This window comes from Colossoma macropomum, unplaced genomic scaffold (genome assembly GCF_904425465.1).
Source record: "Colossoma macropomum unplaced genomic scaffold, Colossoma_macropomum, whole genome shotgun sequence".
Lineage (NCBI taxonomy): Eukaryota > Metazoa > Chordata > Actinopteri > Characiformes > Serrasalmidae > Colossoma > Colossoma macropomum.
Window position 1 is genome coordinate 36,649,616 of NW_023494800.1, and position 24,841 is coordinate 36,674,456.

Consider the following 24,841-nt stretch of genomic DNA (forward strand, 5'->3'; position numbering starts at 1 on the left):
GGCCCGATATCTCACTGCAGCTTCTTGCATGCAAATCTTCCTTCTGGAAATCCCCTTGAACACACCCCACCCTTAGAACCAATCAGCTTCCTATAGTTTGTGTGCTTTAAGGGAAAGACTTTGAGGAAGAAACCATGAATGAATGTTTTGTTTTTTGAAGTGTGCAGTGGTTTTAGTATATTGTGGCCATAGACAGCGTGAACGCCTTTTCCTTAAAGGACCCCTCGCTGCTGTGGAATGCTGTTGCTATAGGTTACCTCATCGCCGTGGATTACTGTGATCGCGGTTGGTGGGCACACAAAAACAGGAGTCACATGACTGCTCCCAACCTACTTTGAGTGGATTTGTGTGTGTGTGTGAGTTTGTAGTCTTTCAGTCGGCCAACATACATGCCTGTTCAGGGAGGAGCTGAGAAGAAGAAGTTAATATCCCTTTGAAAAAAAAATGCACTTAAGTGTATTTTTCAAAAGTGTATTTAACATGAAAAGTGTGTATTTTTAATGTTTACACTTAAAACATACTTTAAAATGATTCTGAATGTGGGTCATTCTCCTTTTGGAGAGGAAACCGTGCAGGGCTTAAAAAGACACTTAAAATATCAGGCACAGCTCCAAAAGTCCGTATGTACATTTACAGAGTTAATTACACAGAGCTGAGATTAAATAACAAATTTCCCGTATAATTTCCCTGATTTTTCTTTCTTTATCCTGTTTTGTAGTCGCTCTGCGTCTGTAAAGCACTTTTGGTCACTGGTGTTATCAGGACTCTTATTTTACATTTTAACACAGTATTTTCAGCTCTATTAAACTGCTTCTTTGGGTCGAGGCTCATCAGAGAGGAAGCGTCTCACGTCACACCTGCTCACTATATTTCATTAATTTATTAATAACTTTGTTTATCAGGAAGCTCATAACTTCTCCGGTGTCACCGGTGTTTTGTCCTTTAATGACTGGGTAATCAAAATTTTGTCAAAATAATGCCAAATATCACTTTTATTACTGATTTTAAATAGTTGTACAAGGTCACCTGATCAGCCAACGAGTCAGCCAATTTACAGAATCCTCAGTTTTACCCAGAATGTCACTGGAGTCACCGTCACTGGTGTTACACCATATTCATACAACACCAGTGACTAGAAAATATGTTTGGAATTAAGCTCCTTTCTGCATATATGATAATAGGAGATGTTAATGGACATATTAAGATTGTTTAGTTTTGGGATGAAAGAAAATGATTTTTTAAAAACCTGAACTCCCACTTTAAGTGGAGGATGACCCATGTATTTGTTTGGAACATCTAATGACAATGTAAGTTTACTTCTGAGTGCTTTTTAAACCACTTACGTTACACTTGAGCAGTGTAATTTATAGATATAACTATTATTACACTTGGAATATACTATAAATATACTAATGGATGTAGTGATACACTTATTGAGTGCTACTTATTTAGTTATACTGCACTTAAAATGTGCTTAAATGCATTTTAAATTAGACTTTTTATTTAATGCAATTTAAAAACTATTGACAAAAAATTTATTTAAGTGTACATACTGAAGTATAGACATAAGTATATTATTAGGAATAACTAAACTTAGCTTATATGTTTTTAAATAATATTTAAGTAATGTTGAAATACATCTTCTATGCCTACAAGTGCTTTCCTCTTGTAAATTGGAGCAGCTTATATTGCAGTGAAGTTAAGACAAATTCTACAGGATTTTTAAAACCTGAACAGATTTTAGATGTATACTCTTGGGTGCACAGACCCCATATTTGATTGTTAGCTCGGTTGCAATTAAAGTTGAAGACAAATGTACTTTATGCATGCTTCAGTATGTTAAGATATACATTTTATATGCACAGCAGAATTAAGTACAATTTAAAAATATTACTGTAAAAGTAACACCAGAAAATGTATTACTTTATAAATATACTGTAAAAATACAGGAAAAGTATATTTTAGATGTACTTCCATAAAACATGAAATTAAAAATGTAGGTTTAATGTTTTCTGTATGCTTCAAATGAACTACTAATGTTGGGGATTCAAGCCATGAATTCAGTGATTCATCCAAATAATTAGATTAAAGGGGATCAGTCATGTTCTCAAATAGCCTTGATCAGTTTTCCAGCACTCTAAATAAACATCCAGAGAGCTCAATTCCTAGAGTTCATCTGGACTGTTACAGCATGTGGGGGCGTGGCTATAACGCTGCACGCCCCCTTGTTATAACTTCATAAAGATCCACAACTTCTGTGGAATGAACAAACGTTTTTTCGCTTAGCCATTGTGCTGACTTGTACTGTTGAGGGACGTGCATCTGAGAAACCTCTGGCATTTACAACCTCATTTCCAAAAAAGTTGGGACGTTGAGCAAAATGTAAATAAAAACAAAATGCAATGATGTGCAAATCATTTAAAACCAATATTTCATTAAATGTAGTACAAAAACAACAAATCAAATGTTGAAACTGAGAAATTTTATTGTTTTTTTAAAAATATTTGCCCATTTTGAATTTGATGCCGACAACATGTTCCAAAAAAGTTGGGTAACAAAAGAAAAAAACAGTATATGCTGGCCGTGATCTTTGGGCCCTCAGGCAGCACTGCATTAAAAACAAACAAGATTCTGTAGTGGAAATCACTGCATGGACAGAAACACTTCTGAAAACCTCTGTCTGTGAACACAGTTCATCACTGCATCCACAAATGCAAGTTAAAACTCTAAAATGCAAAGAAGAAACCAAATATAAACAGGACCCAGAAATGCTGCCACTTTCTTTGGGCCTGAGCTCATTTAAAATGGACTGAGGGGAAGTGGAAAAGTGTCCTGTGGTCCGATGAATCACATTTTGAAATTCTTTTTGGAAATCATTATTAAATGAAAAATACGACAAATGAGACCCTGAACTGATGAGCAGCTGAAATCCTGTATCAAACAAGACCAGGAAAACATTTCACTTTCTAAACTACAGCAGTGTCTCCTCAGTTCCCAAACACTTACAGAGTGTTGTTAAAGGAAGAGGTGATGAAACACAGTGGTAAACAGGCCCCCGTCCCAACTTTTTTGGAATGTGTTGTTGGCATCAAATTCAAAATGGGCAGATATTTTTCAAAAAACAATAAAATTTCTCAGTTTCAACATTTGATATGTTGTCTTTGTAGTATTTCCCTTAAAAATACGGTTTACATGATTTGCACATCATTGCATTTTGTTTTTATTTACATTCTACACAGCGTCCCAACTTTTTGGCAATGGGGTTGTTATTAGTAGGTGCTGATTCCATGGTCGTATTTAAGACGCATTTGCTGGTTGAAAAATATGAGGTTTTAGAAACCCTGAAAAAAATAATATCTCATCAAGATTTCATTGTCCGTTTTTGGCCAATGTTAATTTGAATGGTGTGGTTGCTACTCCTGGTTTAACAGATAAGCTATTTAGGTTGTGGGATTTGGGGACCTCTCTGGTGAAAGTCTGTAATTGCATGCAACAGCATTTTCTAACATGGTTTGTGCTTCGGAGCCGTTTCCAAGCAGATGAATCTAAAGATTTCGAGCGCATCAGAAGAGAGCTCAGTCAAAATTTGGTAGCTAGAATAATATGTTGATGTGTGAATTATACACTTTAGAATAGTTATTATGGTGGGTCTTTCAAGCAGATGGAAAATGAACTAGAGCAAGTTCCTGTTGGTTCCTGTTTGAGTCAGTTCTTGTTTTTGACTGTGCAGTAGAAAAACACCAACAACGACACATTTCTTTTTTGTGTGTGTGTTTGTAGGAGATCACCCTGACGGAAGGCAGTAAGGTGTTTGGTACATGGAAGAACCCCCCTCCTCCAGTCTTCATGGAGTTTTTCTTCTTCAACGTCACCAACCCTGATGAATTCTTGGCTGGGGCCAAACCTCAGGTCACGCACATGGGTCCCTACACCTACAGGTACAGCAGTCATGCAAACTAGTGTGCCTCGGTGCTGGACAGCTTGTGCTTCCTATGTGCTTATTGTCACAATGATCAAATCAAATTGTAGTAAAAGAATCATATTTGAGTTATAAGGTCAAAGATTTCTACAATGTTGTGACACTTCAGCAGTCATGCCGTTACGCAAAACAGCTGGTCATATGTACAGAGCATTCAGTCTGGGAATGACACCATAGCCTTTGTCCCAGACTGATAAGAGGCTGGATCAAAGATAAGACATGCAGTTCCTGTAGTTACAATGCATTTAAAATCACTGGCCACTTTATTAGAAACTCTTACCTTGTTTTTATTAGAAACACCCACCTTGTGCTTCCACTAACTGGCCACTTTATTAGAAACACTCACCTTGTGCTTCCACTAACTGGCCACTTTATTAGAAACACCTACTTTGTGCTTCCACTCACTTGCCACTTTATTAGAAACACCTACTTTGTGCTTCCACTGACTGGCCACTTTATTAGAAACACCCACCTTGCACTTCCACTCACTTGGCACTTTATTAGAAACTCTTACCTTATAGCTGCACTATATAGGTTCATCAGTGGCCAGTTTTTGACCACAGGACCGCCGTTGACCAAATATTATCTAGTTTGGTTGGTGGTCCATTCTCAGCACAGTGACGTTTTTGGGGTTTTTACACAAATCATTGCAGCTTCTTGCCACAGTCTCTTACAGTCTCTAACTGTACACCAGCAAGGTAGAGCTACAAGAGAGGGGTTTCTGATAAAGTGGCCAGGTTGCAGCATGAACATGACCAGCACGTTCTAATAGTGCCCAGGTTTAGTCTGCTGGGCATTTCTGTGGTATTAGGCTTGAGCGTTATAGATGACCATGCAGAGATGTACTGTCAGGTCTAAAGCCTGATTAGTAGGATATTACTGCATAAGCTATTCCCGCCAAATCACTTTGCTTTGAGTCATGCGTGCCCGGAATATTCCAGTGTGAAGCCAAGGAGGACGACAGTGAATAATTACCTCTCACTTTTTTCACACACTGGAATGCAGAGTTGGATTTTGCTGCATGACATACAAATGTGATAAGAAGTACACACTATTTACTGTGGTGTGGGGTGCTGGAGCCAATCCCAGCGCTCATTAGGTGGAAGAGAGGAAACACCCTGGTCAGGTCACCAGTCCATCACAGGGCAGACATACATATACACACACACACTCACTCCTGGGGGCAGTTTAGCGCCTCCAGTTGGTTTGACTGTATGTGTTTGGACTGTGCGAGAGTCAAACCCAGGCCCTTCTTGCTGTGAGGCGACAGCGCTACCCACTGCGCCTCTGAGCCATATAGTATACATGATATACACCATCAGGCATAACATTATGACCACCTCCTAGTTTCTAGGACAGACTGTGTCCACTCACTGTCCACTCTTTTAGACACTCCTACCTTTTTAGTCCACCTTGTAGATGTAAAGTCAGAGACGATAGCTCATCTGCTGCTGCACAGTTTGTGTTGGTCATCCTCTAGTCCTTCATCAGTGGTCACAGGACGCTGCCCACAGGACGCTGTGGGCTGGATATTTTTGGTTGGTGGACTATTCTCAGTCCAGCAGTGACACTGAGGTGTTTAAAATTCCAGCAGCACTGCTGTGTCTGATCCACTCGTACCAGCACAACACACACTAACACACCACCAATACGTCAGTGTTACTGCAGTGCTGAGAATGATCCACCACCCAAATAGTACCTGCTCTGTGAGGGTCCATGGGGGTCCTGACCACTGAAGAACAGGGTAAAAGGGGGATAACAAAGTATCAGAGAAACAGATGGACTACAGTCTGTAACTGTAGAACTACAAAGTGCACCTATACAGTAAGTGGAGCTGATAAAATGGACAATGAGAGTAGAAACAAGGAGGTGGTCATAATGTTATGCCTGATCGGTGTATATTGAAACATTAATATATGCAATGAACGTTGATTACTAAGAATCAGTATTGATATAAAACATAAAGTGACATTTCTAAAAACAACACTGATGTGCTGCTGTTTTCATGCGCTAGGTTGAGAAAAAATTCCAGTAATAAATTGGCCAGTATGTATACAGAGTGACCACTGGGATAGGCTGAGTGGCTGAAAAATGATGTGTAGCCACAAACGTGTGGATCTCTAAGACATACATATATAAACATTTAATGAATATGAATATCAAAGATCATTTTATAAATACTAGTTCTTTTTTTATCCCAGTGTTCAATCCATACATATCAATTTTCATTCCATATATATCAGCATTTAAAGTTTATTCAATATGTATCAAAGTTTATTGTATGTATTTTAAAGTTGATTCAGTATAAACTTAGAATTCTGATATATATTGAATGAAAATTGAAATATATACAACAAACTTTTCTATATGTTGAATAAACTTTGTTATTTTGAGTGAAAATAACGTAACATGCAAACGTTTTATGTAAAATTAATAGAAATTGTGCACTAAATTGTGCCAGATTTACATATATTCCCAGCAGAGGATGTGTTAACATATTTGCAATTAGAAAATCAACAAAACATGTCATTTGTAATTTGACCAGGGTGCCCATGTGGCAGTCCACATATAAACGAATGTGACCATCAGGATCTGTTTCTTACTGTAACTGGGAGTAGTAGGAAAGTACACAATATGCATTATTTTTGATTGAGTAATCAAGACAGAACCAAAACAGTTTGGCCTGCATGTCTTCTATGTAGGCCACAGTGCATGAAACTCAAGCTAAAAATCACGTTAATTTAATTTAATTAATATATGTGCTGTATCACTGAATAATCTCACTGTTTGCTCAAGGCACTTTGTACATTTCCAGCCTTAAATTAAACAGCACGTGGCAGTCGGTGTGAAATGACTGGCCTGTGTGCTGTAATGTAACGGGCATATGGGCACCGCTGCGTGTTACGTAACTGTGGACTAATCCGTTAACACATGGTCATGTTCGCGCGCTCTGATGAGCTCATGTACATGGAGGCATTGATGTTGCATGAACTTCAAAGGCAGGTGGTTCTGAATGAATGAATGAGCATACGCTCCATGGCCACTTTATTAGAAACCCCTCCCTTGTGCTTTCACCTTGCTGGTGTAGACCTACCGTAGCTCATCTGTTGATGCACAGTTTGTGTTAGCCATACTCTAGTCCTCCATCAGTGGTCAGTTTCTGACCACAGAGCTGCTTTTGATTGAATATTTTGGGGGTGGACCACTAAAAAAACTAGCTATATAGTTGCTTGTGTTATCAGCTGAATTGAATCCCTTAAAATCTCAGGTTCATTACATACAAAGGCTTATTATTCAGTAACTACAGGGACTTCAGTGCAAACTGGCGGGGCTATTCTTAGGTTATAGGAGTGTAATAAAAATTTGGGCCCTGGCCATTTAAGGGGTTAAACAGGTGTCACTACTGAACTTCTGGATCCAAAGACAGAGCCGACACCCAGCCCTCTCACTAAAGGCTGTGCCCTTTGCTACTTCCTGCATTTAAAATGGCAAGTGCCAATTGCACATGCAGGCCTGCTGTGTGTAAGTGGGTGTGGTGCATGTGTTTCAGTGAGATGACTTATAGGTGGCTCTTAAGGTTTGGTTTAATCATGGGTGGTACTCACTCTACAAAGAGAACTGAGAACCGTCTAGAGCTGATACTACAGCAAACACTGGGGTTAAAACTTAATGTAGAGCAAGCTACACTAAGCACACTAGAGCACACTTCATCTAGAGCTAACAGTAACGTTACATGTGCTAGCACTTCATCTAGAGCTAATACTACAGCTGACACTAGAGCTAACACGCTAGAGCTAACACTTCATCTAGACCTAACAGTACATGTGCTAACACTTATGCTAGAGCTAACACTTCATCTTGAGCTAATACTACAGCTGACACTAGAGCTAACACTTATTGTAGAGCCAGCAGCACTTCTTCTAGAGCTAACTCTACACCTAATGCTTACACAAGCTAACACTTCATCTAGAGCTCATACTACAGCTCACACAAGAGCTAACACTCAATATAGAGCTAGCACAAGAGCTAAACATGTCATCTTGAGATAACACTAGAGGTAACATTATATCTAGGGCTAACACTTACACTAGAGACTTCATCTAGAGCTAATAGTACAGCTAACACTCGAGCTAACACTCGACGTAGAGCTAGTGCTAGAGCCAAACACTTCATCTAGAGCTAACGCTAATACTAGAGGTAACACTACATCAAGGGCTAGTGCTAACACTCAATGTAGAGCTGGCACTAGAGCCAAACACCTCATCTGGAGCTAATGCGAACACTACAGCTAACCCTAGAGGTAACATATCTAGGGCTAAAACGTAATGTAGAGGTAGCACTAGAGGTAGTACTACATCTAGGGTTAACACTAACACTACAGCTAACACTAGCTAATGCTAACACTGGAGATAGCAAGAGCTAACCAGAGCTAACGCTATGGGAGGGGAGATACAGCACACAAATAAAGAAGGTAGTTCTCAAATGGAGTTTTTATAAATGTATTTTTACAACACTACAATTTATTTTGTTAATAAATAAAAAAAAAAAATAAAGGGAAAACGAATTATATACATTATAAAAACATGTTTGTTCATTTACTGGATAAATGAGTGGGGATTCTTGTGGGCCAGATCAAACATCTTCACAGGCCACGCTTTGGGCAGCCCTGCACTAGAGCTAACACTACAACTAACACAACATCTAGAGCTAGCTAACGACATTCGAGCTAGAACCAACACTGGAGCTAGTAGAGCTCTTATAGAGCCCTGCTACATGATAATGACTCACTGATGTCAGTAAACACTAAGAACAGATGAATAACTTTTCATTGTTTCTGGTTCTAGATAATGGGAGCTAGAGTGGTTAGCCTGGTTAGCAATACAGTCACACAATCTCAGGCAACAATCACTTTAAGGCACTTGTGTTTCTTAGTAGAAAAGTATATAATAAACTTATTTTATCACAAATTTGAGCAGAAGTTTTATACTTTAAAGCCCTGTTTAAACTGTTCGGCATTTCACTGAATTATTGGCCAGATTTTCCTTGACTTTCCATGATGCAGCAAAACGAGTAGGCAAATATTGATTTTAGTATTTAAATGCTGGTACCCCTGCCAGTCAAACGAATGTTCCATTACATGTGCACACCCCTAACAGGGGTTTCTAATGAAGCGGACAGTGTGTTTGCTCTCCAAATAGTGCTTCAGGTGTCGTTGACCTACTTACCTGAACCGTAATGAAAGTATGACGCTTACACCTGGTACCATGAACCTGCCCTCATGTACTATCCAAAATAGAGCAGTTAAAACATGATAGTGACAGCCAACTGTCATATTTATTGACCTACAATAAACAGACACACCTTCTTTGTTCTGATACGTTGTTGTATTCATTACAGCGACTTCCTGCTATAGTTTAAACAAGCTCCAAAGTCTGTGTGAGCCACACTGAGGAACCAGTATTCTTGCAAATGAGGGTGTGTTATGTGATGTGGCTTGTTTGAATTGATCCTGATTGGTCTAAAGCAAATAGAAGTGTCCCTGAATTACTGTCTCTACATTTGAATTAAACATCTAAGGCCCAATGGAAACAAAAATCCTAGTAAGAGTTTGCTGTAGTATGTAAACTACAAAATACAGGGCAGCCAATCAGAAAGCCAACCTTAAAGGCACAGTAAACAAAACCAGCCTGTTTACCTCTAAGGGATAAGGAGGCAGGTAGTAGGAAAACGCTTGTGTGACAATGAATTATGACTGTTTTGCGTAAATTAATTAGTCCTGTAAGCCTTTCCTTGAGAACTGCAGGCATTGTTGTGTCTCCAGCATCCGTTTAATGTCTGAGCTGTGGATGAATTATGTCTTTTGTTTCTTGTTATTGTGTTATTTGTAGAGAGTACAGGCCCAAAATTAATGTCACCTTTGTGGAGAATGGGACCAAAGTTTCCGCTCTGACCCCCAAGACCTTTGTATTTGTGCCAGAGATGTCAGCAGGAGACCCCAGTGTGGATAATGTCACTACTGTTAACATCCCAGCTGTGGTGAGTCTATGTGATTACATGTGTGGCTGGTGTCAGTCATTCATCATGTCAGATATCTTTAATGTGCTATTAAGTCAGCTTAACAAAAACAACTCACTGTACCATTTAAGATAGAACGGGAAAATTCGAACAAGAAGCTGGTGAACGAGAAGCGACTTCAGCTTTGTAAAAAGCCAAACGTTGAGAGACATTTTACAAGAAACTGTTCTACTTTTGCAGAAAAGTTTCCTGCTGGAGATGCGAGAAAAGCAGCTATAGCTTAACCCCCCACTGCCCCAGGTGGCGCTGCTCTGCTGGCGACGCTGTGCAGCTCCCTGTTTGGGCATAGTTAGGCAGCAAAATGACACATTTCCCTTGTAGGACCAAAAAAATACATACATACAATACATAAAGCTTAAAGTCTGTGTTTTCGTTTAAATTTTTTAGTTTATAGTTAGACATTAGCACATAGTGAGACACATTTAAAGCTGAGATGGTAAAATGTTGCTTCAATAAATGGACATAAAATGTTGTGGCTCCCAAGGCGGTTTGATTTTTGTTCAAAGGACAAAATGGCTCTTCTTAACATTTGCCGACTCTTGCTCTGAGTCCTCCCGAATTTCTAGGGAGGCCGCTACTGGTAGTTAACTGGTGCATTTCTGTCAGTTGTTAAAAAAGTGGCGGCAGCTCTTTTTGCTGGAAGAGTAACTGTGAAACTGATACATACAAGCTCAGGTACAAACCCAATTCCAAAAAAAGTTGGAACAGTAGGTAAAATGCAAATAAAAACAGAAAGCAGCGATTTGTAAATCTATTTTGACATGTATATAAGACAGTATAATATATATTAATACTTTACTTTTATTGTATTTTATGTGTCGTTTTAAAACGGATAGTTTCTGGTCCTAAAATCTCAGCCGCGTTCGAAGCTGCTGTAAAATCCACAATATATGCGATATACCTATGATGCCTCACAGCAACTGAACTCTGTATCACTGCACCATGGCACAAAAAACCCTTGTGCTGTTAATGAATAATCTTTGACTCTGATGCTGCTCACATGGAGCACCGAGTGCACTGATGAAGTAAGACCCCGTTTTTTGTTTAAACTGAGGGGCTGACAACTTATGTTCTTATCTAGAACTAAGCTAGCTAACAGGCTAAAAGAGCCAACAGCCTAAACAACTCCATCATTAATATCACAGGCTTGATTTAAGGTATTTACGGTATGATTCACTGTAAAACAGCAGTATAAAAGTCTAAAAATGTCACTTGAATTCCAAAAAATGGAAAAATTTGTTACACGCTGTCAAAAGTCGCGTCAAACCCAGGCTGAGTCCCAAACGACTCCGTACTCCCTAAATAGTGTTCTAGCGATGAAAGTTTAGAGATTCTAGCCTCTACAGTCAAACAGTGCATCATTTACCGAGTGTGGATGAGTCTGAGTCCCAAATGACTGTTTCTTAGCTGTATTTTGCTCTGTTGGGCTGCAGGATCCAGTATTTAAACTCTTACATAGTGCACTATGTAGGGAGCAGGGAGCCGTTTGAGATTCAGCCCCAGCGTGAGAAGAGCGGCACCGCTGGATTGGTGCTAAATAAGACTCGCGGTGGTGATTTGGTGACCAAAAAGAACTATATAGTGAAGGGTTTTGCATTAAACAGTGCTGCGATATCATATGTTCATTATTACACGACAAAAAGGTAAAAAAATCATGAAATGACTGCACTGAACAGCAGTGGGCGACCGAACGTTCTTCTGCTCATTCAGCGGTCCATGGTTGCTTGGCAACGATACCATACTCTGTAGGAACTACATTTCTTGGTGGAATACTCCTTTATGTCAATTATTATTGATAATAACTATAATAAATAATAATGAATTATTTTCTGAAAAGTCTTGTATTTTATCCTATTTTATGTTGGCCGTCATTTTATAAAAGCAGTAAGCTACTCGAGGCACGCATTACAGTGATTTTATCACACGGAAGGGGGTTTTACTCCGCTTCGAGTCATGCCTAGGAACAACCTTCCTGTGCTAAAATCGTAGTAACACACAGCCTCAAGTGGCTTTAATATGCATCTATTCTGAAACTGATGTCTGTGAAACATTCCAGCTTTCCAACTTCGATGTGATTAAAGTTCCAGCTTCTATGTGATAGCATGGCATTGATCCAAAGTGAATGGAAAGAGGGATGACTTTTGTCTTTTTTTTTTCAGCCCTGCCTGTAGTTTTCAAAAATCACAGCCTTTGTCATTATGTCTCTCTTTCTCTCTCTTTTTCTCTAGGCGGTGATGAATAAGTTAAGGGACTCAAGCTTTTGGGTGAAAACACCCATATCCATGTTCATGAACAGCATAGGCACCACCATGTTTATGACCCACACAGTGGACGAGCTTCTGTGGGGCTTTAAGGACCCGCTGCTCAGCCGACTGCACAAAATAAAGCCGGAGGTGGACGAGTACTTTGGCCTCATGCTCAACGTATGTATTATGATGCTACGCTTAACTGAAACTGAACTACACAAGAACAAGATCACTCTCTCAGAGCCAAAATTGAATTCACATCTTGTTACACGTTGGGCGTCTTAAGTTTGCCTTCATTAGTTTTAGCGCTGGAACTACGAGGCTGATGTAGCTAACAAGTAATGGAAACCAACAATTAGCTAACTGCCTGCCTGAATCATCGCAAACCTGCCTCAAGCCATGTTAAGTACCCATATGGAAAAAATATATATATCAAAATATAATTTTTGCAATGTATGAAAATGGCCAAAAATTGTGTGTTAAATATATTTTTGAAATACATTTATTTGTATTTATTATTATATTTTTTCAGTTATATGTAGTTTTAACAAAGATTACAGATAGAGCTAAATATACATGAACTAAATGAACGGTACTGACTTTGCATTAACCATGTACGTCTGCAGTAAGACACTCACAATGTATTTAAAATAAACAAGATATCAGATCATAACTGCATTTTCACAGAGTGTCAGTACCCACAACTCTCGCTTCTGGCATGTTAAAGGATCATTTGATCATATTTAAAATGAAGATACTGGAACACAAATTCATTCCTAAAGGTATCGGACAGTGAAGCGCATCAGACATTGTTTTGGGTATTTTCATACATTTTCAAAAATATTTGATAAATACATCAACATACATTTATTTTTGTTTGGTACCTTTATATTTGTAATATTTCCCAAAACATTTTAACATAAATGCATTTTGTTTATTTAACATATTTGGTTAAAATGGCAAAATATTCTGAAATATATAAAAATATATGTCTATATACACTGTATAGACAAAAGTATTGGGACACACCTCCTAATTATTGAGTTCAGGTGTTTCAGCCACACCTATTGCTAACAGGTGTATAAAATCAAGCACATAGCCATGCAGCCTCCATAGACAAACACTGCCAGTAGAATGGGTCGTACTGGTTAAAGATACAAGAACGATGCAAGAAGTCAGAAGGCTTCCAAGTGAGAAGGCCTACGCCCCCTCAGGCGCCCCCATAGCTACTCCTCTGGTTAAGATCATGCTGATTAAGCTTCTATTAGCCACATTAGCCTCGTAGATCCAGCACAAAACTTAAGAGGCAAACTTCAGACACCAAACACATCATGGCTGATTGACAGCTTTCAGAGTAAGGTGGGGAAACAGGTGGTCTTGCTCTGATCCTGTAAGTGCCACAGTGGTTGGTTTAGCTCATGATCGTTACTGTGCTCTGTGGTTTGTTAGCAGTATACATATATATATATATAGCGATATACAGCATTCAGTCAGAATGACGGGAGTTTCTATCACTTCTCTTTCCACAGAAAAACGGCAGCAATGACGGAGAGTTCGTGTACCTCACTGGAGAACAGAGCTACTTGGAGTACGGCCGCATCGACACCTGGAAAGGCCAAAAGTAACAACCTTTCACTTTCTCCCCCCCACCACCTCAATGTCAGGCAGGACAATAAAAGGAAGGAAGGGATGGCAGTGTAATTCAGGGAGTTTATTGTCTTTATTGTATAAATGTGGCGGATGCATTCGAAAAAAAGCAGACCTTGCGCTGACGTAAGCCGGACTTTACTGATAAATGTTTGCACGCAAGTGGTATTTTTACCTTGGATGCTCTTGACTGCGTTTTACGATTAGTAGAGTGCAATGTTGTCCGGGGGGTGGGTCCGTACAGTCGGCGCATCAGGGAGATCAGTTTCTGATCCATGTTTCACACGTATGCACATGGGAGATCTGGCGCCCGTAATGTGCCTGTGGATTCTGGTCAAAAATTGATTTAGAGTCAAATATTTAAAATAAAAACATTACAGAACTCAGAATTTTGCCATGATAAGTAAACACGGGCCTTTTTGTTGGGGTTGGGTGGAATCCACTTGTTTCATACCCTCAAACCGTCTCCAGATAACACCACAGTATGCAGTGTTACTGGGTGGATGGTCGGGGGTTATGGCGGTGGGGGGTAAAACCAGCATAAGTGACGTAAAAACATTTGCATTGCTTTTCTGCGTTATTTCAAAATCAAAACTAATCAAAAAGTTCAGTTCGCCTACATGGTCACCAAATCATTTTAAACAGTGCTGCTTACTAGGAAAAAGGAGCTGGTTAGTATTACCTACAGCTCTGTTTGACACAGAACATGTTTGATTCTGGCAAACTAAGGAGAGACTCTAAATTTGGGGGGCTTTGGGAAAAAAAGGTAGTAATTCCTACACCATCCACCCAATTTGGATGTAAACGCCCTCAAATTAAAGCACTTTGAGCTCATATTCCTTTTTTAATTTAAACTACATTTGTTTGGTAGTCAGCTAAAATGACAACAACTTTGACAACATCCAGATATCTATGGACAGGGTGGTGAGGGTCTAGATCAAGGGTGTCAAAATCAGTTGGAATTCTGAATTCAGAGAGGAGGATGGTAGCCGGATATAGGAAAAAGTGATGTGTGCAGATGATCAGATTCAATTGGATTAACTGAAGCCGGTTAAACACTCTAACAGGGAGAGCGTAAAAGAGGAAGTTGCAATAATTAAGGCACATTAGCATTGCTTACCATGCATTACTATTGCTGAACATAGGGCGGAGCATTATTGTGCAAATTATGAAATGCAGTTTTGGTGAACTTAACGTGAGCCTCAAATGTAATGACGTAAAAGTGACTCCCATATTTTAATAACTTCAGCTGACCTAACTGACCTAACTGACAGGCACACCAACATTACTATTGTTGGAAGTTGGAGAACCTGGAAACCAACATTGTTAGGCCCACTAACAGGACTTGAGTTATATCTGTATTAAATTTCAAGAAATCGTCATGCATCCAGTGATCTGTGATGTTTGCATTCAGTAACTGGGATGAAACCCCGGAAGAAGCAGTGCTAATGTAAATCTGTGTGTCATCTTCATAGAAGTGAAACATGAAACCATGATTACGAATGATCTAAATATAGAGGGTATAGTGTAGAATAGGAGTGGGCTGAGGACAGAACCCTGGGGCACCCCCCTGAATTACGGTTGTGGTGGATGACTTTTTGTTGTGAGGTGCTCAGACTAGACGACAAGGCAAAGAGAGAGAATAACACACGTAATGAGTTTGGGCTACAGATAAGAACTCAAACTCCCAGATCTCCTCAGATCACATGACACAAACAGAGCTGAACACACTGGACCTGTTTGGGCTTTTATGCGCAGCGAAAGCTCAAACTGGGGATTAATCTGTGGTGAGAAACGCTGATATTACAGTGAGAGCTGGAGAAATATTTCACTGCAAACTGGCAGCTGAGCTGAAACTGTAAAGACAGTGACCTGATGACTAGATCAACATTACACGCAGCTCCTCTGTCTTCAGGTGGGGCATCTCTTGGCCTGTCTCTCTGCTCTTCTAGCTCTCTGATTGGCTGTTGTTTGAATCACTCACCGAGGTCATCTCTGACCGTCCCACACTGCAGGACTCATGAACGTTTTGAGTCGTAAATATCACCATGTTTGATAATATTGGAGGGTCTCTGATCACTCCAGAGTTTGATCCGAGGGCTAAAGATTCACTCGTTTCTCCTCTCACACTACAGATCATCCGAGTTATCAGAAGCGACTGACAACGGATGATCTGATTATCTCTGCTCTCTCTGATTATAGGCCTTTCTTAAGAAATAAGGTTTTTCCTCAATCTGGCTTTCGCACTTTGCATAGCACTGAGTGCTTACTGCTCTCTTAAGCTGGGCCTACACTACATCATTTTTGCCCGACCTGGAGAATCGCTTCAGATTGTGAAAATTTGTCGCAAGGGGCAAATCAGGGTTAAAATCGGGCAAAAATGATGTAGTGTAGGCCCAGCTTAAGAGAGCAGTAAGCACTCAGTGCTGTGCAAAGTGCGAAAGCCAGATTGAGGAAAAACCTACTTTCTTAAGAAAGGCCTATAATCAGAGAGAGCGGGGAAGTGTCTAGACCAGGTTTCATAAGAATGGGTGTGACTGCAGTGAATTTGAGAGAAATAGGGACGAACCTGAAGAGAAATTGTTATTTACCAAATGAGCAGTAGGAGTGGAATTAGCAGAGAGAGAGATTGTAAAAAGAGCAGAGTCAAACTGCTGATCAGAGGAACCGGGAGTAGATGATGTGGGAGGTGAAAGGAAAGAAAAGCTCAGAAAGGTTTGAAGTCTGAAGAGAGTCGGAAAACAGATAAGGATTGATAGAAAAGGAAGTGCTTTACTTCAGGAGGTTTTTGAGTAGGTCTGCTGAGTGTGTAATCAATAAAACCAACAGAACTACTAGCAGAAAGATCTTTGAAACCAGTGGAACAGAGCAAGTCAAACATGTCTGTTAGAAAATCAGTATGCTGAGTGAGAAAGAAACGTTCAAGAGCTCAGCAGAAAGTGAGCAGTTAGTGTCTATATCAACATTGAAAGGACGTTTTACCGAGTCAGAACTGTTCACAGTGGTGGTGATAGGAACCAGACGTCCACCTCTAAAAGCTCCCTCACAGAAAGTTACTGCATGAAATGGTTATTAATACGCTGCCTGATGACTGAGACTTCTTTTTAGGACAGTTTTGAGATAAAGTTTTGGTCTAAAATGTGTTTTTTAAAAATCCATGAATGGTGGAGTAATAGTGCAATGTAAAAATAGGCTCTAAGAAAATGTATTTTTTTCAGATTCATTTACATATTTAAACTCAGAAGACACATGTTGGTTCACTGGTGGTTTTGGATAGTAAATAAATTGGCTATATTTGCATTTTGCCTTGCAGGCTGATGACGTTTTGGGGCACGAATCAGAGCAACATGATTAACGGCACGGACGGCAGTGCCTTCCACCCATTCCTGACCAAAGAGGAGCGTCTGGACGTCTTCACCGCAGACCTGTGCAGGTAAACTTTCTCGGCCAATGCCAGGCCAGTCCATGCCTAAAGCTTTGCTGTCTTATTCTCAGAACATCAGTCCTCGAACTTCAACAAAGCTCCAGCCTCCCTGAATCCTGCAGTGAATCGGAATTTGTTGGCTTCACTGCTGAGTTGAGCATGTGTTGCATCACATTATATTTTATACCATTTTTTGTTTATTTTGTCCACGAGAAAAACAAAAAATGCCTTTTTTAAATGGTTCCTTTATTGCAGTTTCTATTGCAGCTTCGGAGTCGGGTCAGATGTGCTTTGTTTGTGTGGAATTTGAGGTGAATAAATGTGGTTTGAAGCTTATTTTGACAGCTAGTTCTACCTACCAGTGGTGAACCTTTGCTGTTAGAGCTAGGCCTTCAGTGTGGGCAGTTAATATCAAAACAAAGTAAAATAAAACAAGACAAAAAACCTTTGCGACAATGTTGATGTCTGCTAGCACCCCTATGGGATTTCCAGTAGTTTGTTGTGCACTGACATTTGAAGTTTGTTAAAAGGATCCTACTGTTTTATTTGAAGCTTGTAACGTATATTAATATATATTTGACATTGTATGGGCAGTTTTACACTTATTCCCATTCCTAACAACTAACTGAAACCTGCTTATTAGTCTACAGCGTAGTCTACGTATAATTAACAGTGAGTGATGCATCTAGAACTTCTGCAGGCCTAGAGTGATTGTTTTTCTCACTAACTTGGTCTCATCCATTGTAAATCAAAATATGATTGGTTGATTCCTCTGTTAGTTCCTAACTATGTTGGTAGTTCAGCTAAAGCGTGAGGCCTTCAGTTCAGCTCCTGAAGACCTAACCAATAAGAGAGCTCGCTTAGATTTATGTACCTAGATACCACGGAGGAAAAAAATCCTGATCCTTTTGGGCATTTCAAGACCTTTATTTCAAACCACAACAATAAAATAAGAGTATTACTATAATACTTTATGAAAATAAATACAAAAAGCACAATGATTCTTTTAAATATAAATTAATTTAAAAATTACAGACGTGTATTTTTTAGTTATCACAAGTCATTAGGCCTTCTCTGAAGGCCTGGCAGCTCCTGAGGGTTCCTCACTGCTGCTTACGACCCAGTGTTGGCCTGTGGTCTGTAAATTGATGCCTTAGATAGAAAAGGAAAACGTAAAATTGTCCTGAAAGTCCTAATAGGTCGGTCACGTGTGTCAGGCTCCAGTCCTCACGGGCTGAAACACTACGGACTTCAGCACACTGCCATCATCAGCTCATCAGCTGATTAGCAAGGCCTTCATGAACCAAATTCAGAGCGTTAGATGAGGGTAAACACTGGTCTCCGCAACTTTCACTGCGTGTTAAGAGCCAAAGCTCTAATCAGGACCTGCAAAAACACATCTCAGTATTTCCACTCCAAAAGGTCCAGAGTTCGAGGGCAAACCTGCAGATATTTGGTGTTTACCTTTGCTAAAGTTTAAAAATATCACAGATACACTTGTTGAATCACTCTGTAGACACAAACATCAGCTCCCAACTGCGTGCAAGGTCATAAAGAAAGCAGCTTTTCAGAATGTTTGCATTCAACCTAATAAATTTAGGCTGGAGTTTAGTCTCTACATAATGTTGAGCTTCCAGTTTAAAACGCTAAGCTAATTAGCTGGAATGTGTTGTTGTAGCTAACTGGAACTGCACAGGCTGGAAACAACAACACATTTGCCCCCATGCTAATAGTTTGGTTACACAACAAATAAACTTCACCTGATCTGTCCTAACAGAGTGGCCTTTCACACACATACAAAATAAATATCAGCAGTGACACCTGCAGCTGGAGCTAACTAAAGGTTAGCTACTTTTATACCCAGGTGGAGATAAAATCACCACATAAACAAATCCACATATATGACTAAATTATTATTTGGCTTCAGGTGTTTCAGCTACACTCATTGCTAACTGTTGTATAAAATCAAGCACATAGCCTTGCAGTCTCCATAGACACACCCTGAAAGTAGAATGGGTCGCACTGAAGAGCTCAGAGACTTTAAACGTGGCACTGACATAGGATGCCACTCCTGCCACAAGTCAGTTTGTGATATTTCTGTCCTGCTAGATCTGCCCCAGACAACCATAAGTGACATTATTGTGAAAGGAAAGTTGCTTATGAGCGACAACAGCTCAGCCATGAAGCATTAGGCCACACAGACTCACAGAGCGGGGCTGCTGACTGTTGCATCACTCACTACTGGTGTTCCAAACTGTCCCTCTAAGCAACATCAGCACAAGAATTGTGCATCGGAGCTTCATGAAGTGGGTCTCCATGGCTGAGCAGCTGCACACAAGCCTAAGATCACTATGCTCAATGCCAAGCGTCGGCTGGAGTGGTGTAAAGCGCCGCCACTGGACTCTGGATCAGTGGAACCGTGTTCTCTGGAGTGATGAATCAGCTTCTCTATCTGTCAGTCTGATGATGAGTCTGGGTTTGGTGGATGTCAGGAGAACGTTACCTACCGGAATGCAGAGTCAACAGTAGAGTTTGGTGGAGGAGGGATGATGGGCGGGGCTGTTTTTCAGGGTTTGGGCCCCTCAGTTCCAGTGAAGGGTGATGTTGATGCTACAAAGACATTTTACACAGTTATCTGCTTCCAGCTTTGTGTCAGCAGTTTGGGGAAGAGCCTTTCCTGTTCCAGCATGACTGAGCCCCTGAGCACAAAGCAGCTCCATAAAGACATGGAGTGACCAGTTTGGTGTGGAGGAACTCCAGTGGCCCTCACAGAGCCCTGACCTCAACCCCACTGAACTCCTTTGGGATGAACTGGAACAGAGAGTGTGAGTCAGACCCTCTCGTCCAACATGCTCTTTAGACTGAATGGACACAAATTCCCACAGACACTCTCCAACATCTTGTGGATAGCTTCCCAGAAGAGTGGGGGCTGTTATAGCCGGAAAGGAGGGGTGACTCTATATTAATGCCCATGGTTTCGTATCGGGATGTCCAACAAGCTCATATAGGTGTGATGGTCAGGTGTTTAAATACTCGAGACTATATAGTGTATGTGTCACTATTTTGAAATATATGCACATATGTAGATGAAATATATGTAAAAGTGTCAGTTTTCCTCCAGCTCCTTCGTATATATCAGCTCTTCTTGAATGTGCAATGAAAAAATGCCCTTAATTTCCTACATTGCTTGGTGTATGAATAGATTAATTTGATTATTGTTAATAATTAATTACTCTTAACTGCAGGAAAACCACCACAGTGCATCATGGCTGTAGTTTATAAAGAAGCCAGATAAAGTGATGCTATGCATTGCTATGCAGTAATTAATATCTGGTGCTGGAGGCAGTCACACTGGCACAGTGCGTGACTTTTCACCTCCTTTCAGCCGTGTTATCAGAGTTTGTTTTTGGAAAACAGGACCGTGCTGCTGGCAGTGCTGGCTCCCTCCATCCCGCACTTCCTTCATTTTTGTTGGCTCTGATATCTTAATTGCCGCAGTGGGATCAATTTTGCGTGGCGCCCCCAAAAGCTGGAATGTTGACTAAATGTTCTTATCCTCTCATTCGCAACAAACACGACCGACCTTCCTGTGAATGGAGCCCATAATCACCTAATTATGAAAACATTAGCATGGTAGGTTTGCTTATAGCAGGGAAAGCCATATGGGCCAGAGTAAATACTTAAATTAGTAAATGAAGACATGCAAACAAATAGATAAATACATTCTGAAATAATATACAAAAAATGCAAAAAATAAGATATTTAAATAATACAAAAAAATAGTAAAGAAGTGAAGAAACAAATATAGATATTTTACAAATAAATAATACAAGTTTATAAATATAAGAATGAGAACAAATTGATAAATAAATTCTGAAACAAAATAAATAGAAATCTCATCCCTTCACCCAATGAGACAACATCTTTTTATATCAATTAATTAAATTTAAATCCCTTTTTATATCAATTCATTAAATTTAAATCCCTTTTTATATCAATTCATTACATTTTTTCCCTCTAAAAATTATATTTTTTAAAGAATTACATTTTAGTAACTTCTTTATTTGTACATTGTTTTGTCTTTTTGGCCTTCAGTAGAACACAAACATGAGCATTGCACTTTGGCCCCCCAAGGCAAAAAAGTCCCTGGTTTAGATCATAAAAATGCTTTTATTTTTATTGATTTATTTTTTTTAAATTAAATTCTCCAACAACAATTCCTCAAATCCAAAACTTAACCTTAGTACTAACCCAAATCCTAATCCTGACCCTGACATTGCTGATAATAACCAGATTTTATTTATATAGATGCTCAACTTGTTATTACACAATATATATACACATATACAGCTGTATGCAAAAGTCTGTGTGCCCCTGGTCAAATGATGTTTTTGTTCATTTTCTAAGTGCAAATAATTTAACACATTCTCTACAGAGATCACACTTCTGCACATTTTAATACACAGATACTGTTTATTTGCTGAATTTAACAATGTGGAAAAAAAAACATAAATATGACCTGTACCAAAGTTTTTTCCAGTATGTTAAACTCAGGAAATAAAGAAAATCGGGCACTAAAATTTGCAGGAAATGCCATTTAAGTCTGATAACTGTAGAGGACTATAAACATGTGGATGTGATATATACAGTCATATATATATATATATATAGCTTGCTTGTGTTGGTGTAATATGTAATATACAGATATACAGATGTGATTTGTACATGTGAATCAAGAAAAATTTGCGGAACTCCCTGAGAACTCCTCAACCTCTCCCTCACTTTATAAAACACCATGAAATCGGGCAATAGGTCTCGTAATCTCCAGTGTAGCAGATGACTAACATGCATGGACAGTGTGTTCTGAGAATGAGATGAGAACAGGCTGACGTTAGGAGCGGTTTATAGCGATCTGGATCAGTTCACAGATTACACCTGAAGTGTTCAGTCACATTTGTAATAGTATTTATGTTTATTTGAATGGAGAGATTTGACACTGTTATCTATAAAAATGGGCAAAAGTGTTGAGAACATTTAGGCTTCAGGCTTCTGTGTTTAGCTAAGCAAGTCTGGATTTAGTTGTTGAGGCATAATTTGTATGTGTTACTTTTTAATGAAAGTAACTTAATGAGTCTGGAAAGTAATTTTTCCTGGAAATTAAACAAATGATAAACGATGCAAAAAAAATTAAATACATTTAATAAATCCAGGATGATAAACGGAGCCATATAAGAATTCTAAAATGGCAATACTATAAAAATATACATAAATAAAAAGTATTAGAAGTATTTCATCTTCTACAGTGCAAAATATTATCAAAAGATGCAGGGAATCTAGAAAAAACTCTGCATTAAAACCAAGGCCAAAAACCACAACTGAATATCTGTGACCTTTGATTCCTCAAATGGCACTGAAGAAACAGACATGCTTCAATAGATAGACAGTAGATATCACCGCATGTGTTCGGGAATACCGTGACAAACCATCGCCAACAAACTCCATCCACAAATGCAGGTTAAGACTGTGCTCTGCACAGTGGAAGTCATGTCAACAACATCTAGAAACGCCGCCGACTTCTCTGGGCTCGAGCTCATCTGAAATGGACTTATGCTCAGTGGAAACGTGCATTGTGGTCTGACACGTCAACCTTTCAGATCGTTGTGTTCTCCGGGCCTGTCATGGTGTGAGGGGATATTAGAGGGTAACCATTACTGCTGATAGATATATACACATTTTGGAGTGACAAATGCACAACTTGACAACAACCGAACACCCTGCATGTGTTACAATAGCTTGGCCGCGTAATCAGGGTGCTAGACGTTATGAAGTACAAAACACCACAATGAAGGCCCTGTACAGTTGCACAGCTGAAGATTTGTGTAACTGAAGAATGGCAGAAAAATTCCAGATCAGTTTGTGTCTTCACTTCCTAAATGTTTATTAAGTACTGTTAAAAGGAAAGGCAGTGCAACACAGTGATAAACATGTTCCTGTCCCAACTGACTAATGCTCCTTAAACACACTCCTGTCCCAGAATTTACAAATCACCACTTCCTGTTTTAATTGGCATTTCACATACTCTCCCAACTTTTTTGGAATTGGGTTTGTAAATATGGTAAGAGGTTTTAAGCCTTTGGAACGATGGCTTGAGTGCATGAGTGTATGACATTATATCTCTTAGTCTCTGTGACTCCTGATATGCGTGACCTTTCACCCGGTGGCCTGACTGTCCTCAGCCCCCGATAGTTTGGATGATGGAGAGGTTATTTTCAGAGTAACCCCTGACCTAAAAACACACCTCATCCCATCTTTGTTCAGCGCGGAAAGAATCTCGTCTGCTGAGGCACGACGGCTGATCTCACATGGCTTGGACTTCTTACAGCAAATGTTTTCAGACCCTGTCACCTACTTTGCTGGGGTGGTGGGGGGCGTGTAGTGAGCTGTGTTGTGTTTGTGGAAAACGGGAGTTATTACGTTCTTTTCCTTTTGACTTTTCCCCTGATTTGTAGGACAGGAAAAGGGGAACAGCTGGACATCTTGTTCAGGTTTTACCTCATCCAATACTTGGCTGGACCCTTGAGTTTCCTTTCTGGAAAATCTATTTTCTCATGATCCCAATCAGTGGAAGGAAAACAAACAAACACAGGAGAAAGGGAAAAAAGAGAAAACGTTGTTTGAACATGATAGCATTTGCCCATGGGATGCTGGGGACCCTTGTACAGACTTCAGGACCCACCCAACTCCTGGGGATCTACTACAAATACAGAGTTTGTTTACCAACAACACAACACGCTTTCAAAAAAATACTGGTGCTAAAAACGGTTCTTTGGAGTGATGCCACAGAGGAACCAATTTTGGCTCCGTAAAGGGCCCGTTGACATTGTTTTAGGGCTTCCAAGTGACACAGCGTCTACATGCTAGTTCTATCGTCAAGTGATCCCCGGTGAGGCCACAGCCACCTGTGTCTGGGAGTCAGAGACAGCATTATTGGCTGGGCTCTCTCTGGGTGTTGAGGGTCACCTCTCCCCGTCACTCATCACCATATTAATTAAAATATTAATTAAAATCTCTGACAGTTTCGGTGTGTATCATGGTATCTCCTCAATCTGAACAGCCACTTTACTGGACTCTCACTTTTATTGTTTCTGTAGTACTCAGTCTCTCTAGTGGTTGGCCATTTATTTGAAGCTTTTCTTTATTTACCTCATCATGAACAAAAACAAACATGGCAGCTGGCGAGATGGATGCTCACCACCTCCAAGACCAAATGAAATGCTGTTTCTAAATGATCCTGTATTTATTTCAGAAGTGTTTTTGTATGTATGATCTTCTAGAAGGTCCCTCTTGTGAAAGGTAAAAAAGATATTTCGCTGATGTCGGAACAAAACCTCCATTTTTATCATTTTTCAGTTTTTGTCATAATTTGAAAATGCCTGTTGTGCATAAATTTCATGATGAATGAACCAAAAG

General features: G+C 39.7%; 1 protein-coding gene across 1 annotated transcript in view; it reads left to right on the forward strand.

The window, feature by feature from the left end:
- scarb2b (scavenger receptor class B, member 2b) overlaps nt 1-24,841 on the forward strand; it is a 77,764-nt gene that overhangs the window by 16,569 nt on the left and 36,354 nt on the right. Inside the window, exons 2-6 of the mRNA XM_036587771.1 lie at nt 3,781-3,938; nt 9,868-10,015; nt 12,283-12,477; nt 13,830-13,921; nt 17,261-17,380. Of these exons, the coding sequence (XP_036443664.1) occupies nt 3,781-3,938; nt 9,868-10,015; nt 12,283-12,477; nt 13,830-13,921; nt 17,261-17,380 (713 nt within the window). The remainder of the gene's footprint in view (nt 1-3,780; nt 3,939-9,867; nt 10,016-12,282; nt 12,478-13,829; nt 13,922-17,260; nt 17,381-24,841) is intronic.